The following is an 18,891-nucleotide window of genomic DNA, read 5'->3' as shown; positions in this document are numbered from 1 at the left end:
TAGTTAGGGTTTGGCCCATCCACATCCTCATCCATCCTCTGAGGAGGTTGGCTGAAATGGCTCCTGCCAATCTGGGTCTAGGGGGCAAATGCTACACTAAATGGCAGAAGGAAAGGTGTAAGTGGGTACCCCTCAGGGCCCCCTTCTGACTCAGACATCACATGGCTATTGTGAACTCATCAGCATGCCCGGCACTTCTGTTGGAACAATATTAAATATCATCACCACCAGCAGTTTTTACTCATTTCTTTATTAATGTAGAAAAGGAGCCCAGGGGAGCTAGACCAGCAGTACAAAGCATAGTGAGTTAATACTATTCTGGTGAAAGGGTTGTATTCCCCAGAGTTTGGTCCTTTACAAAAGTGAAGGAGCAGGCAGGAGCTGCCCTAGTTCTGGGGCCAGGCCCAGCCTAATGCCCAGAACCTCAGAGGAGCACCTGGAACCAGTTCCTGGGACAGGGTGACAGGTAGATTGAGCAGGAAGAACTGGACACAGAGGACAGATGGCAGGGATGGAGGGCCAGGCAGTGAAAACCATCCTGTGGCTGATGAGGACAGGAAACTGCTGGCATGAGGGTCCCCACTGGACCATGGGCAGGGGCCATGGGTGGCCTCAGCTCTGGGGATAGGAAGAAAAATCTTGCCAGATCATGGGAATCCAGCACAGCCCTGGGTTGAAGGGCCTTTTCCTTCTCTCTCCAGCAGGGGCCACCTTTGCTCTGTACTACAGGTGGGGCTTCAGGGCCCAAGGCACAGAGGGAGGTCCAGAGGCCTCCCTGTTGGGAGTAAGAGGGGAGAGGGAAAGAAGCACTTGAGTTGTTCCTGGTTTAGTCAGCCAGGGCTGAGACACAGGGCAGGACAACAGCACCCCTGCGCAATGGGGCTGGAATGGGTTTATCCTTGGCCAGTTACCCCATGGCAATGGCACCTGCCTCAAACCTTTGCACATGGAGTCTGCAATGAGCACTGGGTGTCAGTAGACCTGCGTGCTAGCCTGAGCTTTCCAGGAACAGAGCTGTGTCACCATGGGCCAGCCATGTCCTGCCCTGGCCAGTTCCTCATTCAGTAATGAGGATTTTAGATATGACCTCTCAGGTCGCAGGAGGGACTCTGAAGAACAAGGGAGCACCAGGACCTACTCTTGGTAACCAATTGGGAACTAGTTCAAACCAGACCCTGGATGCTGGCATGAGACAGGGGCAAGGGGGTGATGGAGGAGGAAGATGCTCTCGTGTGGAACTTAGCCCTGGAAATGTTCCAGAGCTGGGAAAGACTGGGAGCTTCTACTTTGTCCAGGGGAGGAGAGGCCACCCTCCCTTTCGCAGGGAGGGAACGTGGTTCAGGGAAGGCCCTTCACAACCACTATCTAGGTAACACTTGGCATGGAGAGAATGGGGTGGCACTAAGTTACCTTTTAAGTTCTTCCCTGGGGTGGGGAGCTCAAGGCCTCTTTGTTGCTCTGCCTCCATCCCTTAGCATAAGGCCAGGAGAGCTCTTCACTGTGTTCCTGCCTTGGGAACAGCCCCAGACTGACTGGCTGGCACATGTTAGTTGGTGAGAAAAGAACAGGGGGGTGAGTAAGCAGACAGGGAGGTGAGAGCGACTCTCTGGCTTTCCCCGCTTCCTCTAGTGAGAGCCGCTCAATCCACCGAGTCACAGATCTCTTCCACCATGGCATTGAAGATGTGTGGCTGGTCTGCGTAGACGTGGTGTGAAGCACCCTCGATCTCCTGTGGGGAAAGGAATGCACCAGGGGTGGGAAAGCCCATTACTCCAGGTACTGGAAAGCTGTCAAAGCATTTCTTTTCCTTTAGATTTGCTTGCCCATCACCCATGAGCACTTCTCAGAACCACTGGTCTACTTTTCTACCCAGGTCTTGGCACTCTCCTGTATGAGCCACTGACTCTCAGTATCTCATTCTCCTTTGCCTGTGGCCACTCATTGTATCTTACTTTGTTGCTAGTCTCACCACTGATCTACTCATTTCACCAACTAGGCAGCCAGCCTCATTAAGCACACTCATTAGCAAATGAGGGTTGAGGGGGGTAAGAAAAAGGAAAAGCAGAAGTGTAGTGGCAAGGCTTCATGTCAGCCTAGAAGACTTCAAAGCAGCTCTACTAGGTAAGGAGATCACAACTGGAAGAAGCCTATAAGTCATACAGAGAATAAAGGGTAGGCAGAGAAGCATAAGTCATAAGCTTCAACAAGATAAGTCCTCAGAAAAAGTCCTGGATGAATCAGAAGTAATCAAATTACCAGATGCAGAGTATAAAATAATAATTGTTAGGATGCTTAAGGATCTCAAAGCTACAATGGATGGACTTAATGAACATCTCAATAAATAAATGGTAAGCATCAAAAAGGACACGAAAATCATAAAGAAGAACCAGACAGAAATGACAAACACAATATCAGAAATGAAGATACACTATAGAAGGAATTAAAAGCAGGCTGGATGAAGCAGAGAATCAAATCAGCGACTTAGAGGACAAGATAAGTGAAAACATGGAAGCAGATAAGCAAAAAGAAAAGAGAATCAAAAAGTCCGAGGAAACCCTAAGAGAGCTCTGTGACAACATGAAGAGAAACAATTTCCACATAATAGTGTTTCCTGAAGAAGAAGAGAAAGAACAAAGACTAGAGAAGCTCTTTGAAGAAATTATAGATGAAAATTTCCCTAAATTCATACAGGAAAGAGTCAAACAAGTTCAGGAAGCAGAGAGAATCCCATTAAAAAAGAACCCAAAGAGACCCACACCAAGACACATCATAATCAAAATACCAAAGCTAAGAGATAAAGAAAGAATATTAAAAGCTGTAAGAGAAAAACAGTTAATCACCTACAAAAGAACATCCATAAGGATGACATCCAACTTCTTAACAGAAACACTTGAGGCCAGAAAGGATTGGCAAGAAATATTCAAAGTAATGCAGAACAAGAACCTACAACCAAGACTTCTTTATCCAGCAAGACTATCGTTTAAAATTGAAGAAGAAATAAAAAGCTTCCCAGACAAAAAACCCCCAAAACTCAAGGAATTCATCACAACCAAACCAATGCTGAAAGAAATGTTAAGGAGCCTGCTGTAGACAGAACAGAGCAGAAAAAAAAAAATACACACACACACACACACACACACACACACACACACACACACAGTAAAAGAGGAATATAGATTTAAAGAAAAAAATGGCAATAAACAACTACATATTAACAATAACCTTAAATTTAAATGGATTAAACGCTCCAATCAAAAGACATAGGGTAGCTGAATGGATAAGAAAACGGGACCTGTACATATGCTGTCTACAGGAGACCCACTTCAAAACAAAAGATACACATAGACTGAAAATAAAAGGATGGAAAAAATATTTCATGCAAATGGAAATGAAAAAAAAAAGCTGAGGTAGCAATACTTATATCTGACAAAATGGACTTTAACACAAAGACTAAGTAAGGGATAAAGCAGGTCACTAACATAATGATAAAAGGAGCAATCCAACAGGAAGAGATAACCATTATAAATATCTATGCACCTAATATAGGGGACCTAAATATAAAAGCAGATTTTGATGGACATAAAGGGAGAAATCAACAGCAATAGTATAATAGTAGGGGATTTGAGGGGATTTGAATACTCCACTAACACCAATGGATAGATCCTCAAGAAAGAAAATTAACAAAGAAACAGCAGAATTAAGGGACACACTAGATCAACTGGATTTAATAGATATCTTCAGAACCTTTTACCCTAAAGCAGTAGCATATACATTCTTTTCAAGTGCGCATGGTACATTCTCTAGGATAGACCACATATTAGGGCATAAAACGAGTCTCAACAAATTCAGGAAGATTGAAACCATATCAAGCATCTTCTCTGACCACAATGGTACAAAACTAGAAATCAACTACAATAGAAAAACTGCAAAACACTCAAACACTTGGAAACTAAACAGCATTTTATCAAACAACGACTGGGCCAACAATGAGATCAAGGAAGAAATAAAAAATTTCCTTGAAACTAATGAAAATGAGCATACAACAACTCCAAATCTGTGGGACACAGCAAAAGCAGTCCTGAGAGGGAAGTTCATAGCATTACAGGCATAACTTAAGAAGCTATAAAAAGCTCAAATAAAACAACTTAATCCTGCAACTAAAAGAACTAGAAAAAAACCAGCAAGTAAAGCCTAGAGGAAGTATAAGGAAGGAAATAATAAAGATCAGAGTGGAAATAAATGACATAGAGACTAAGAAAACAATACAGAGGATCAATGAAACCAGAGCTGGTTCTTTGAAAAAGTAAACAAGATAGATGAACCCTTAGCCAAACTCACCAAGAAAAAAAGAGAAAGGACTCAGATAAATAAAATTAGAAATGAGAGTGGAGAAGTAACAATGGACACAACAGAAATACAAAGGATTGTAAGAATATACTATGAAGGACTGTACGCTAAAAAATTAGACAACCTAGGTGAAATGGAAAAATTCCTTGAAACATAAAATATTTCAAAAATCAATCTGGAAGAATCAGAAAACCTAAACAGACCAATTACAACAAATGAAATTGAAACAGTTATCAAAAAATTCCCCGAAAAGAAAAGTCCTGGGCCTGATGGCTTCACAAGTGAATTCTACCAAACATTCAAAGAAGAACTAACTCCTATCCTTCTCAAGCTATTTTTTAAAAAATTCAAGAGGAAGGAAAACTTCCAAGCTCCTTTTATGAGGCGAGCATAATTCTGATTCCAAAACCAGGCAAAGACAACACAAAGAAAGAAAACTATAGGCCAATATTCCTGATGAATTTAGATACTAAAATTTTCAACAAAATATTAGCAAACCGGATTTAGCAATACATGAAAAAAAATTATACATCATGATCAAGTGGGATTTATTCTGGGGAGGCAAGGCTGGTACAATATTTGCAAATCAATCAATGTGATTCATCACATAAACAAAAGGAAGGACAAAAACTATATGATAATATCAATAGATGCAGAAAAAGCATTTGATAAAATCTAGCACCCATTTATGATCAAAACTCTCAGCAAAGTGGGACTACAGGGAACATACCTCAACATGATAAAGGCCATCTATGACAAATCCACAGTCAACATTATACTCAATGGGTAAAAGTTAAAAGCAATCCCCTTAAGATCAGGAACAAGGCAGAGGTGCCCCCTTTCACCACTCTTATTCAATATAGTTCTGGAAGTCCTAGCATTCAAATTGGAAAAGAAGAAGTAAAACTATTATTATTTGCTGATGATATGATACTGTACATAGAAAACCCTAAAGTCTCAGTCAAAAAACTACTAGACCTGATAAAGAAATTCAGCAAGGTGTCAGGATATAAAATTAATACTCAGAAGTCAGAGACATTTTTATACACCAACAATGAACTGTCTGAAAGAGAAATTAAGAAAACAATCCCCTTCACTATTGCAACAAAAAAAAATAATATACCTAGGAGTAAATTTAACCAAGGAGGTTAAAGACTTGTACTCAGAAAATTATAAAACATTGATAAAAGAAATCAAGGAAGATACAAACAAGTGGAAGTATATACCGTGTTCATGGCTAAGAAGAATAAACATCATTAAAATGTCTATATTACCCAAAGCAATTTATAAATTCAAAGTAATTTCTATTAAAATATTAAGGACATACTTCAAAGATATAGAACAAATATTCCAAAAATTCATATGGAACCAAAAAAGAACATGAATAAACCCAGCAATCATGAAAAAAAAGAATAAAGTGGGTGGTATCACACTTTTGGACATCAAGTCATACTACAAGGCCATTGTACTCATAACAGCTTGGTACTGGCATAAGAACAGGCATATAGATCAATGGAACAGAACAGAGAACCCAGAAATAAGCCCACACCTTTATGAACAATTGATATTTGACAAGGGTGGTAATAGCATACAATGGAGTAAAGACAGTCTCTTTTAACAAATGGTGTTCGGAAAATTGGACAGCTACCTGCAAAAAAATGAAACTAGACCACCAACTTACACCATTCACAAAAATAAACTCAAGATGGATAAAAGACTTAAATGTAAGCCATGAAACCATAAGCATCCTAGAGGAAAATATAGGCAATAAGCTCTCCGACATCACTTACAGTAATATATTTGCTGATGTATCTCCATGGGCAAGGGAAATAAAAGACAGGATAAACAAAATGGACCGCATCAAACTAAAAAGCTTTTGCACAGCTAAAAACAATAAGAACAGAATAAAAAGATAAACCACGCAATAGGAGAACATATTTGACAATATGACTGATAAGGGGTTAATAACCAAAATTTATAAAGAACTTCTAAAACTCAACACCAGAAAGATAAACAATCCAATCAAAAAATGGGCAAAAGAAATAGACACTTCTCCAACGAGATATACAGATGGCCAATAGGCAGATGAATAAATACTGAACATCACTAATCATTAGAGAAATGAAATTAAAACCACAATGAGATATTACCTTACACCAGTCAGAATGGCGCTCATCAACAAAACAATACAGAAAAAGTGCTGGCGAGGATGTGGAGAAAAGGGAACCCTTCTGCACTGCCGGTGGGAATGCAGGCTGGTGCAGCCATTGTAGCAAACTGTATGGAGACTGCTCAAAAAATTAAAAATCGAAATGCCTTTTGACTCAGCCATCCCATTTTTGGGAATATATCCCAAGAGCACCACATCAACGAGTCAAAAGGAGAAATGCACCCCCATGTATATGGCAGCATTGTTTACAATAGCCAAGATCTGGAAACAGTCCAATGCCCGTCAGTGGACGAGTGGATTAATAAACTGTGGTACATATACACAATGGAATACTACGTGGCCATGAAAAAGGAGGAAATATTATTTTTTGTGACAACATGGATGGCCCTGGAAACTATTATGTTAAATGAAATAAGCCAGGCAGAGAAAGAAAAATATCATATGACCTCACTCATGTGAGGAATCCGATGAGCAATATGAACTGAGGAGCGGAACAGAGACAGAGGCGGGATCAAAGGATCCAGAAGGAAAGCAGACAGACGGAAAGGGGATGATAGGCTGATAGGATGGGATTAGAGCAGAAAAGTAAATCCTGGAGGGAAGGTAGAAGGGCTTTACAGGGAGGAGGATAGGGAGGGATGTACTGAGGAACACGGGGGAGGGGAGGATGTATTTGGGGAGACACTAGAATCTATATAAACACAATAAATTAATAAAAAAATTAATTAAAAAAAAGGCTTCATGTCAGCCTTGCTATACGCTCTACTCCTCACTGCTCTGGTTTTGAGTGGGAATTACAGGGAGGCTGGAGTGGCACCATGATGTCTGTGCCTGGCTACTGGATAAAAACCTTGCCTTTAGCTGAACTGGGCTACACAGAAGTAATAGGTCCCTTAATTATGAAATGACAAAGAACCAACAATTTCAAGCCCACTGTCCCATCTCAATCAGTTCATCCTTCTTTTCTCCACTGATTCTTCCATCACCCCTCTCCACTCTGAGTGCTCATCCATACTGAGTCATCAACATGGGTGGGCATTCAGTGCTCAGCTTTTCCACCTCCATCCTGCTCCTTGGGTAACCAACATACCAGGTCTCGGACATAGGAATCTGGCCGCTGCAGCTTCACCTTTTTCCCTGTGCTGGTGTCTATCCAAGTGTTGGCCCCATAAATCATGGTGATGGGCACATCTTTCCGAATCAAGTGAATTCGCTCTAACATGGGGCGCCGGGCCCAGCCAAAGGACTCCATCATGGCTTTGAAGGCCGTTTCACCACTAAGAAGCAAAACAGGGTGAAGCAGTTAGTACAAAAAAACCTATAGGATTAAATGTTAACTTGTTGGTCTCTTTAGAGGCTGAGGCAGTATCTTCATCATCTTGGTATTTCCTCTAAAACCCTGGGTTTGAAACTCATTAAATATTGGTAAGATTAGGAGATAGGGCTGAATCTCTAGAGGTTTCCTAACACAAAATAGTTAGGGGAACACACATGAAAACCCCCACGGCACTGAGTATTATCCAAGAATGCAATGGATTAATATTTATTCAACAAGCCCTGGCCAGTGGCGCAGTAGATGGAGCGTTGCCCTGAGCACTGAGGTCGCCAGTTTGATCCTGGGGTCCTCCAGCTTCATCCTGGGGTCTCTGGCTAGAGACTGGGGTTGCTTGCTATCTAGATCCTAAAGTTTTCAGCTCAACCCTGGGGCCACTGGCTCAATCCCAAGGGGACTGGCGACCCTGAGGTCACTAGTTCAAACCCTGGTCAGGGCACATATGAGAAGCAATCAATGGGTACACAACTAGGTAGAACAATGAATTGATGCTTCTCTTTTGCTCTCTCTCTTCCCCTCTCTCTCTCCCTTACTCTCTCAAATCAATGGGAAAAAAGTTCATTCAACAAATATTTATGTGTCATACCCTATGCTGAGAATATATGAACAAGACAGATGCAGCACCTGCTGATCTGGAGCTCCCATTTCAACTCACTCTTCAGGCACTAAATAATGAATTACATGATTACTTAACTTCACATTTCTGAACAGTTATGAAAGGGTGGTGGAGTGCTATGAGACCACAGATTAGGGACACAGCCTGATGGGAGTGGAGGGAGAAGGTCAAACCGTTCATTTGAGGTGGAGTCTGCAGAGCGAGTACTGCGGTAGTACAAAGGGTTTCCTGAGGAGACTGGAATAAAACATCAGTTTTGTGTAGACCTGGGAGAGCAGCAGTTTGTGTTATGTGAGAAGCGATGATGACCAATCAAAATCTACTTTGCTCCCTGGTCATTTATTTCCTTAGGTAGAACTAATTGAGGCTGTATCATGAGGGGTCTGCAGTGCTGAAATGGAAGTGGCTTTCTGGGCTGGCCTGAAGCTTTTTGGAAGGCAGAGGAAGTTCAGGAGACTGCCTTCTGCCAGGCTCAGCCAGTCTCCTTGGCAACCTGGGGATGAAGAGGAGCCTGAGTTCTGCACAGACCACCACACTCAGTTCTTCCTTAGGACATTGCAGCGTAGTGGAAAAATCATGGACTTTGAAGTCAGAGACATGACTTCAAGCCCTGGCAATCCTCCCTTACTAAGTCATGTAACTAGAACACACCAGAGTTTTCTCATTTACACATTGGAGAAGAACTATATCCACTTCATTAGGTTATTGTGAGGAAAATAAAAATATATACAAAGCCCTGAAGTTTAGGTGAAACAAAGTAGGTACTGTATTTCTACCCCCCCCCCCCCATATTTTTATTTGGCCAAATTTTATGTTTTTCAATAGTAAGTTAACTTGAACTTCTCAGGGTTACAACTCAGAAACCCTCAGGGGGTTATAAAATTGAGTGATAGTATTTGGGGGCAGGGAACTGATTATCACTGATGTCATCTCTGCTTCTTCCAGGACATGAATGAGTCCCATTATTATATATTCCATGGCTCAGATTGGGAGGCCATTCATTATACAGAACTAGGTCTGAATCTGGGGAACATTCTGAGGAAAGGGCTAGGATTGTGCATGAGAGGCCTTAAGTGCGTATGAGACTGGCACTGAGCCCAGTGGGGGCTGGAGGAGGGGTAGAAAGCAGAAAGCAGGGGGCTCCCTGATTTGACTGTTGAGCTGAGTTTCTATACTGCTGCATAAGCGGGGCCCTTCAATGAGCTGAGGTCATGAGGAATGTTGATGGACAGTTCCCACACTGCCTGAAAGCTGTCTGGGTTGGAGGCAATGCTCAGATGGTACTGCTGGAATGCAAATCCCCTTCTTCTTCACAGCTCTGGTTCACAACAATGACCTGGACAGGCTTGGAATGTGGTGGGACAGTACTGCTGCTCCCAGTGACTGTGGCTCCCCTGAGATGCCTCCTAGCAGCTTGGGGTGAGCCTCTCACAGAGGAGGTGACACCAAAGCAGCCTCCTGGTATCAGCCACTCACACAGCATGGCCGGAGGGGAAGATTACCTTCCTGACTCTGCCCTTGCTGTCAGCTGCCAAGACTGCAGATCAGCAGGCTGATGGGGCCTGCTGAGTGAGTAGTCATAGATATGGACCTCTCAAGGTTCTGGGCATACCCAGAAATCTCCAACCAATTTGGAAAAAATTCTATCCCAACAATAGTACAATGTGCACCTAATTAAATCTTAAAATTCACACTTTTTCAATCAGCAATTCTATTTGTAAAAATGTATTCAATAGATACAGTCATGTGCATGTAGAGAAAGATGTGCAAGGATGGTCTCTGAAGCTGTCACGTGATATCTCAGACTGGCAACAACAAAGAAATTTGGGAATTATAGGTCTGGGACAGGAAGTTATTTCTGGTTTTCTTTTTGCCTTTACAGTGGTACCTTGAGATACGAGTTTAATTCATTCTGTAACTGAGCTCGTAAGTCAATCAACTCGTATATCAAACAAATTTCTCCCATTTAAAATAACTGAAATAGATTTAATCCATTCCAGCCCTGTGAAACATCCCCAAACCATCCTAAATTATAAAAAAAGACATGTTTTTAATTAAGAAACACACATATATACTTTACCAATGCATAACAAAATATATGAAGTAAAAGAAAAAAGTGTTAGTACTGTATTCTTACTGTGGAGACAGATGAGTGCAGCTAACGGAGGTGAATGGCGGAGGAGGAGGGAGGGAGGAAGGGATGCAGGCACTGTAGACACGTCAACTAAAACTGCACTTTCTTTAAATGTAAACTAAAATTGCATTTTCTTTACTTTAAACAAAACTAAAACTGTGGCAGCTTCCTGAATCACAACTCGTATCTCGGAATTTCGCTCGGATTTTGAACAAAAATATGGACCGAGTCACAGCTCATATCTTAAAAATTCATATGTTGGTCTGCTCTTATCTCAAGGTACCACTGTAATTTTTAAATACCATGTTTGGCCTGGGTTGGTTGGCTCAGCGGTAGAGCGTAGACCCGGCATGTGGATGTCCCGGGTTTGATTCCCAGTCAGGGCACACAGGAGAGGCACCCATCTGCTTCTCCACCCCTCACCCCGCTTCTCTTTTTCACTCTCTCTCTTCTTCTCCCCTCCTGCAGTCATGGCTCAATTGGAGTGAGTTGGCCCCCGTACTAAGGATGGCTCCATGGCCTCTACCTCAGGTACTAAAAAATGGCCGTGGTTGCAACAAAGAAAGGGCCCCAGATGGGCAGAGCATCACCCCCTGGTGGGCTTGCCGGGTGGCTCCTGGTTGGGGTGCATGTGGGAATCTGTCTCTGCCTCCCTGCCCTCACTAAAATTTAAAAAACCAAACAAAGAAAACATGTTTGTATCATATTTTTTTTAGTTAAAAAAGTATCTTTGCAAATGTTTTCCAGATTCTTGCCTGTTAGCATAACTAACTGCCTATCTCCACAGAAGAGTAAGGGTCACCTCTAGAGATGATGGCAATTTCAATTAATCTGTTATCTTCTCCATCCCTCTGGGCCTACCCCTGGGGAAATCTCTGGAAATAATCAAGCCTGCTGTGCCCCTGCTCCCCTCACTAAAAGAAATCTCTGTGGAAGAGGAATGAGCATAGGATGATCCGGGACAGCTCTGCTGTGTTACAGTAGCAGGAATTTTACCTCCAAACCCATTCCCCCGGAGCTGGCTCAGGGAGTTGCTCTCACCTGGGGTTTTGTGCGTTGCAATGGTAGATATACTCCGCTATAGTATCATCATCAAAGAAGTCTGCAAACTTGCGCTTGAAATCTGGTCGGAATCGCTGCACCAGGCCAGGCCCTGGGAGGGAACAGAAGACCATAGACTGGCCGGTTTGAGTTGTGCGGAAAGACTCCTGCCTCTGCATGTTTAAACAATGTTCACTAACATTATTCCTTTTATTCCTGACACCCTTATGGCTTTTTAATCTCAAGGTTGTGAATAAATTAGACCACCTCCCAAGAGCCTGCTCATGTTCAGGCCTGTAACATAATACGAGTGGAGAGTCAAACTGAACCCTGGCATCTTAGACTCAGGGCACAGTTTTAGAGCAATCTGTTCTCTTCACCTTCTTTATATAGTTCATGAACAAGCAGTAGGGCACCCAAAACAATCTTTAAAACTGGGCCTACTGGTCAACTTCTGACCCCTACACCTCTCTCTCTCTCTCTCTCTCTCTCCTGGTCTTCTATCTGCATGTGAGAAGCAAGGGGCAGAGGAGGCAAAGCCAGGAGCTCTGGGCCCTGATCCTCCTCCATGGCTACCAGCCATGTGCCACCACATCAGCTTTGATGCTCATGTAGGAACCTAGCCAGACGCAAGTCTAAAAATGGGGAAACTGGTGAGAGCTGGGCTTCTAAATTCCTACCTTCTTCTCAAATGCTCATTTTTCTCTTTATCTATAGCCATTCTGTTTCTCATGAAGGGCCTAGAGAGACAACTCTTATTTAGCCGTTAGCAATTAACTCACAGTAATTGGCTATTGAACATTACTATGTATATATAAGCCATTAGTGTAAGATAGAGTCACCAACCTTTTCTGTAAAGGGCATTGCTTTTCACTTCATCAGAGTAAAAAGCTCCAAGAAAGCTAGAGTGCTGTTGGTCTGGAGTCAGAAGCCTAATACTACTGATTTTACTTACTCTGGCTGGCTCCCCCCAAACTCCTTCCTTCCCTTCAGCCACAAGATTTGCTGACAGCTACTAAATAGTGAAGATGTGATGTCACACCGAAGCAGGGCATGGTTTCGGATGTCTTGCCTGATGCTGGGGATTGTGGTGGAGGCTTTTGTTCTGACCACTCCCTGATGCAGGGGCTGAGTGAGCTGCAGAGGTGGGAGCCAGTGGTGGTTACCGTGCTGGACTGCCAACAAGTTGCCAGAAACTCACACAGAGAGCATGAGGATTCAGCAGCTGAAGTCACCTAATGGTCACATCTGGGGCTCTAACCAAGGCACAGAATAGCAGTTCTGCTCCATCTGTCCATTGCATAGGAAAGCTTTATCTATGCAGATGGAGGAATAAAAGAACCTTTTGAAACTGCAGACAAAGAGATCTGGTCCAGATTAATAGCTTTAAATAACAATGCTAGGCTCATTCCCGATTTTTAAGAACAAGCTGGAAGACAGGAGTCTAGAAGCCCTGGGGCTTCTAGAATGAGACAGCCGTGGTTTGAGGAGATAGTTTCTTTGTCCGTAGGCTACTCACCCCAGGGCCCAGCTACTCGAAGAACAGCCAGTGGATTGGAACGCCCTAGAACAGAGGCCACAGCCTTGACCCAGGTTGGGGGTGCACGGATCTCACTGGGGTCAGTCGGTCGGAGGGGAAAGCCCCATGGGTCCACTAGGATGAGGTGTTTAACTCTACAGGAGGACAAAGGAGATGTTGTATTTGCTTGGAGGTACCATAGCCCTTGAATCACCCAGAAAGAAGAGAACTATTGGAAACTAATACTGAAAGGATCCCGCCAAGGCAAGGAGTTAGGTAATGACCAAGAGGGTGGGTCCTCCTTACCTTTCAGGATACTTGATGGAGTAAGACGTGGCAAGAAATCCTCCCAAACTGTGCCCCAGCAGGATCATACTGGGGATGCCCATGGTCTCCCTCCACGTCTCTATTGAGGTGACAAACTCATTCTCAGCCCCTTCTGGGTCCCTTGGGAATGTTGGCCTGGAGCTTCGCCCAAAGCCAAGCAGGTCGAAGGTGTGCAGTGTGCGGCGGGCACTCAGCGAATCCATGTTGAGGATCCAGAGGCCCACACCACCGCCGAAGCCGTGCACCATCACCAAGGGCGTGCGGTCCTTGAGCTCGGGGTTCACAGTCACAGTCCAGATCTTGTTCTGGTTTGGGAGAGACACATATCGGGCCAGGAACTTGTTCTGGAGACCTGGGGAGGGGATTCAGGACAGAGCAGTAAGTCAGTTCTCTGATAGCATTGTCATTTTGCCTGGACTATCCATTCAGCTCTGTTCCTCCATTTCCAAACCCTTTCTGACCTCCTTCACCTCTTTCCTTTGATAAACCTCTCACCATACACCCTAAGAGTTCAACTCCAAGTACAATTTGTTACCATCTAGTCTGTTGGTAATAAGTGCAGGCATCTTATTTCTTGAGGCTGTCTGCCTGTCTTCCTTTGGGCCCAGGGTGTCAGTGACCCCACTAACCTCAGAGCTCCTGCATCCACTGCTCTTGCACCTGTGTGTGTTTTGCGCTTAACAGATGGACAGAAGTGTCCTCACTGAGAATATCATGGAGGGCAGCTTCTAACTGGAGTTGAGCTAGGTGGAGGGGGTGATGGGTCTGAACTGAGTCACAGGCTTATTGCTCTGAGACAGACCAAGGTAGGCAGTGCTTGTTCTGTTGATGTGAAGGCAATTACATGACAGAGCTGCTTGGGGAAGTCACCTGGATCTTGGACAAAAGCTTAAAAGCTGTGGCTCTTCTTCCATTGCACTTACTCAGGCCATGGCTGGGGAAATAGTACAGAGTGGGTAAGAGCAGATGAGAAATATGGGGAGTTGTGGCCCAAGGGCTTTGTTTGAGCCAGTGGCTGCTGATGTTCATGGGGTGCCCTGCCCCAATATAACATTGCCCATGAGATCTGGTCTGTGGGAATCTCAAACTCTTGTCTTAAGCCAGAGAAGTGTGTGTGTGTGTGTGGGGGGGGGCATAGTAATATTGGTGAATATAGGACTGCTTGCTGGTCTTTGGGTAGGTAGTTGGTAAATCTATGATGTGCTTGTGTGTTTGGAAGAATAGACATGAAGAGAGGAAGAGGAGGAGTAGGTGGAGAAGGAAGAATGGAAGGAGAGGATGTGTATATTTGTGTGTGTTGTGTGCTAATAGTTGGTATAGGGTTAGAGGTGTTGTGGGCTGTGGCAGGAGCATGATGTATACGGAAGGAAATGCTGAAGAACCAGTATCATACTATGTTCTGTCCTCTGTGTAAATCTCTTCCCTTAGGTCAACAATAATCCTTCTTCCCCCTCCCAAGCATTGGTAATCAGGAGTCAGTGCACACAGTGCACCAGGCTCTGGGAAGCTCCTGTATCTTCCTTAGGCCTCCTGAGGGAGGTGGCACAGCTGTCCCTTTTACTTACACTGGAGGATCCTGGCTTCCACATTCTTCAACTGAGACATTGAAGTGGGGCGCCAAGCTGGCAGCCAGCTACTGAGCCAGCCTTGAGGCCTGGGACAAGGAGACACAGAGATGCTCATTGGCAACATTGGAAAGGAAACGTTGTTGCCCTCAGCCTTGCAAACAGTTACAAAAGGGTTATCAGGGTACAGGGTGTTTTCCAGGCTCAGGAGACCTCCCACTATGGCAGTGGGCAATTCCCTTGCTACCTGATAGACTGTTAGGCTTTCCTGGTAAATGGCTATTAACAATGTGACCTTTGTTTCAAAGATACTCAGAATACCATGTGCACAGCACTTTATAGTTTACAAAGCACTTTCATATTTATTTCATTTGAGCTTTACAATCCACTTTGTCAATAGTTTTCATAATTTTCCAGAAGATTATGGGGGGGGATCCAACTGTCAACTAATGTTTCAGTTATCTTTTGCTATCCCCAGAACTAGATGTTCCTTTAGAGTAGGGCAAATTTCCATGCCACCTGCCCTTCTGGCAGGGCACTGGGGTTTGTGTGTGCCCTCTTCCAAGCCCCTGGAAGTACAGAGCACTGTCAGTACCCAGCTGGGTTCTCACGCAATCCTTGAGAAACAAGACAGGATAGGCAGGGAGCAGGAGGTGGGAGGCCTAGGCTCCAGTCCTGCTATGAATCACTGACAGGACACAGGTCGCCTCTGGCCTTGTTTCCCGGATTGTAAAGTAAGTAGAAACCTCACATTGTCCTCACCTCCCATGAAAGGCAATACAACAGATAATTAATCTATTCTGCTTTCTCCTTTATTCTCCTAGGACTTTAAGTCATCGTAGAGCAGAATTTGAAAGCACCAGTTTTAGAAGAAGAATAATAACAGTAAAAACCCTTGGACCTGAGTCATAGTGTTATCATTCATGAGCAGAATGGCTTTGGCCTTATTAACAACCTGTTTTTGAGCTTTCAGATATGTAAGGAGACCTGTAAGGTGCTTGGGACAAATTAGGTGCTCAACAAATGAATTTTTATGATTCCTTTTCATCCCATATGATATTTCTCTTTTCTTGAACTGCCTGGGTAAAGAGGATTGTAGGATGGACCTCACCAGCTATAGGAAGGGCCTGTGAACATCGAAGTAGTCACACGGGCATTCTGTGAGAGAATGAAAGGAACCACTGCCAAACTCCCTTAGCACACACTGGGCATCCTGGTACGTTACTTGAAGCACAGAGCTTTAGATTAGTATGGTTCCTTAGAAATCATCTAGCCCAGCGTCTTTATTTTACAGATGAGCAAACTGATGCCCAAAGATGTCACACAGCTAGTTAAAAAAAGCAGAACTATAGACCCAGATTTCAAATCCAGGTTTCTCTGTACCTCTTCTCAGCTTTTCAAGGCCATAGATGAACACTTACAGAACATAATTTTCACACTGGTCTCTTGTTTTCTGAAAGGAGATGTGATATAAAGGCAGAAAGCCAGAGTTCTAATCTTGGCACTGCCACTTACCAGCAATGTGACTTTGGCCCATCTGTGTCAAAATTTCCTCACCTTTAAAAGGGAGGTAATAATAGTATCTACCTCAAAGGGTTGTTGTAAAGAATAAATGAGTGAAAGCACCTAAAACACATAGAACTATGTCTAACACAAGAGAAATTCCCAATAATCATCCCCCCGCCAGCTAAATCATAAGCTGTTTTGCAAGTAGCAATTTTCAGTGACTGTTTGGGGTTTGAAATAAATACTGAGGTTGCATCTGAGAGTAGTATATCAATGACATTAGAGCCAGATGAGAGTTTTTAGTCAATCAAATTCTATGGAGACTCAGAACCTTTTAAATTCTCCACTGGAATTCCTTGTAAGCTTATAGCATGTGCACCTAAACCACAGAATTCTGTTACTGTTAAGAGACAAACTCTCCACATCATAGAGACTGTGACAAGTCAAAACATATTGCAGCACTCAAGAGAAATGTTCCATGGAAAAGCACTATGGGCTGCTCAGCAGATATTTGGGAGCTTTACTTTGCCTCTCTTCTTCACCAAAAATATTACAGGTACAGCACTGGAAATAGTGCCTGACACATTATCTACTCAATATAAGTGGGGATAAGGGGATTTGGCCAAAGGGCAGAGAAGCCAATTAGCCATGAACTTAGGCGGGTCATGGTGGTCCCTCCCTCCTAGAGCATTTTTATCCTGATGGGGGTAAAGCAGAAGGGGCTCTATGCTGATTCAGAATCCTGTCCTGGACCTCCATGATCTCGCACAAGTCTTCTAATTTCAATGGCTACTGGCTTCATCATTTGTAAAAAAGAGCTGAACTACCTGCATGTTAACCAGCTCTAATATTGTTTCCAACTAAGTCATTGTAGCTGTTGTACATTTCCTCTTGGAAAAGTCATCTTAGAAAGCAACATTCTCCTGGGCATTTCCTTCAAGCACAGGATATTATTGTCATGTCAGAAAGTTAATTCGTTTTGCAAACTGCCCGTTCTGCAACCATGAAAAGGGGGAACGAGGGACCCCCACCAAAGGCCCGGTTCTGGTGAAAGAAAGGCTTGCCTGGGAGCTGAGTCATTCTTCTGGAAGCAACTTTTCCTGGCTCCTACCAGCCTGCAAACGGCTAGTCAAACCGTCTACAGGTGGCAGTGGTAACAAATCCCCAAAGCTCTAATTTTGAGACCACAGCATAAAAGATATTATGATGGTTTAAAGCATTATCAACTAGAATCGCAAGCTTCAAAGTGTCTTGGTGGGTGAGAGCTAAAAAGAGCTTGCAAGCCCATTCATGATTACAACTGGACCAATCCCAGGGCGATAGAGGCCTCTCTCCTCTTCCCGTGCCCTCTCCTTGCCCGGCAAAACCAGGCTCTTTCCACGTTCGACTTCTATCCAGCGGCAAGTCTAGACGAGCAGACCTGGCTGTTATCCCCGCAACCGCGACCCACGGGCGTGCTTGGGGGGGGGTCCCCACGTTCCCACTGGACCTACTCCCAGTGCACAGCGGTAGGGGAGAACAAGGAGCGATCGCGAAGGCTGACTTGGAAAGTCCGAATCTCTGAGCTGCAGGCAAACTTAGCTCCCATCGCTCCCCCTGCTCTGCTACCGCCTCTTCTGGGCAAAAGCAAAGCAAGCAAACGCAGCCCCCAGCCCTCCCATGAGGCCGACCTGAAACAGGAAAGGCGAGAAGGTGTCTACAAGTGTTCCACAGCCACAGTCCCAGGATCATGGCCCAGAGAGAGACAGAGAGAGAGAGAGAAAGAGACAGGATTAACTCACTGCTGCTCCAGATCATCAGCCATAGTAAACAAGCCCTGCCGGGTCGAGCCGAGCCAGCCCATCCCTCCGCCTGACGCCAGCACCAGCTGACCCAGAAAAGGGTCGGATAACAAAGTGGGGCGTGATCAGTGCGCCCGGTCGGGAGGCGGGGCCGAAACGCAAACTCTGGCCATTAACCTCCGTGAGGTTAATTAACCACAGGACAAGGACAGGTGTGCCAGCCGAGCGGTCTCTGCGGTTTAGCAGAATAGGACAGTGAACTCTCTGGCCAGACATTCGGGAGACAGTGAGCGGTCCCGTGTTCGTACTGGAACGACTGAGTCCCTCATGGGAGCTCCACCAGTTCTCCTTGCTCTCATAAAAAGAAAGTGACAGAACTACTCCTGCAGACTCACGCACACTTTTTGGGCTTCCCTGTATATAGCTTCCTCCCCTCTGAACTTTTTCCCTGGTGTTCTTTCTAATCAGATCTCATGATGTTTGTGGAGATCACACCACTGTAGATCACTACAAAGGACCTGAGGACCTGTATCCCAAATTGATTGCCAGATT

At 44.2% G+C, this 18,891-nt stretch overlaps 1 protein-coding gene across 2 annotated transcripts; it reads right to left on the bottom strand.

The window, feature by feature from the left end:
- Positions 1 to 231: 231 nt before the first annotated feature.
- On the bottom strand, positions 232 to 18,475 carry ABHD4 (abhydrolase domain containing 4, N-acyl phospholipase B). 2 transcript variants are annotated; one of them, XM_066277404.1, is made up of 7 exons: positions 18,340 to 18,475; positions 15,053 to 15,141; positions 13,467 to 13,839; positions 13,161 to 13,315; positions 11,642 to 11,753; positions 7,608 to 7,794; positions 232 to 1,729 (listed from the first exon to the last, which is right to left on the bottom strand). In XM_066277404.1, the coding sequence occupies exons 1-7, from the start codon at positions 18,399 to 18,401 to the stop codon at positions 1,640 to 1,642; spliced, it is 1,068 nt and encodes a 355-aa protein (XP_066133501.1). In that variant the 5' UTR covers positions 18,402 to 18,475; the 3' UTR covers positions 232 to 1,639. The 2 variants fall into 2 exon arrangements, with proteins under 2 accessions (XP_066133501.1, XP_066133502.1); XM_066277405.1 differs by having other exon boundaries at positions 18,229 to 18,356.
- Between the last annotated feature and the right edge of the window lie 416 nt (positions 18,476 to 18,891).

Source organism: Saccopteryx bilineata, chromosome 4 (genome assembly GCF_036850765.1).
Source record: "Saccopteryx bilineata isolate mSacBil1 chromosome 4, mSacBil1_pri_phased_curated, whole genome shotgun sequence".
Taxonomy (NCBI): domain Eukaryota; kingdom Metazoa; phylum Chordata; class Mammalia; order Chiroptera; family Emballonuridae; genus Saccopteryx; species Saccopteryx bilineata.
This window is presented reverse-complemented; position numbering and strand designations above follow the sequence as displayed.

Excerpts from the sequence above, each read along its gene's own strand:
- ABHD4 (XM_066277404.1), bottom strand. The coding sequence starts at position 18,401 with ATGGGCTGGCTCGGCTCGACCCGGCAGGGCTTGTTTACTATGGCTGAT. Across the intron at positions 13,840-15,052 it reads GGAAGCCAGGATCCTCCAGT|GTCTCCAGAACAAGTTCCTG; the intron begins GTAAGTAAAAGG and ends TCCCCTCCCCAG. Across the intron at positions 7,795-11,641 it reads TGCAACGCACAAAACCCCAG|TGGTGAAACGGCCTTCAAAG; the intron begins GTGAGAGCAACT and ends TTTGCTTCTTAG.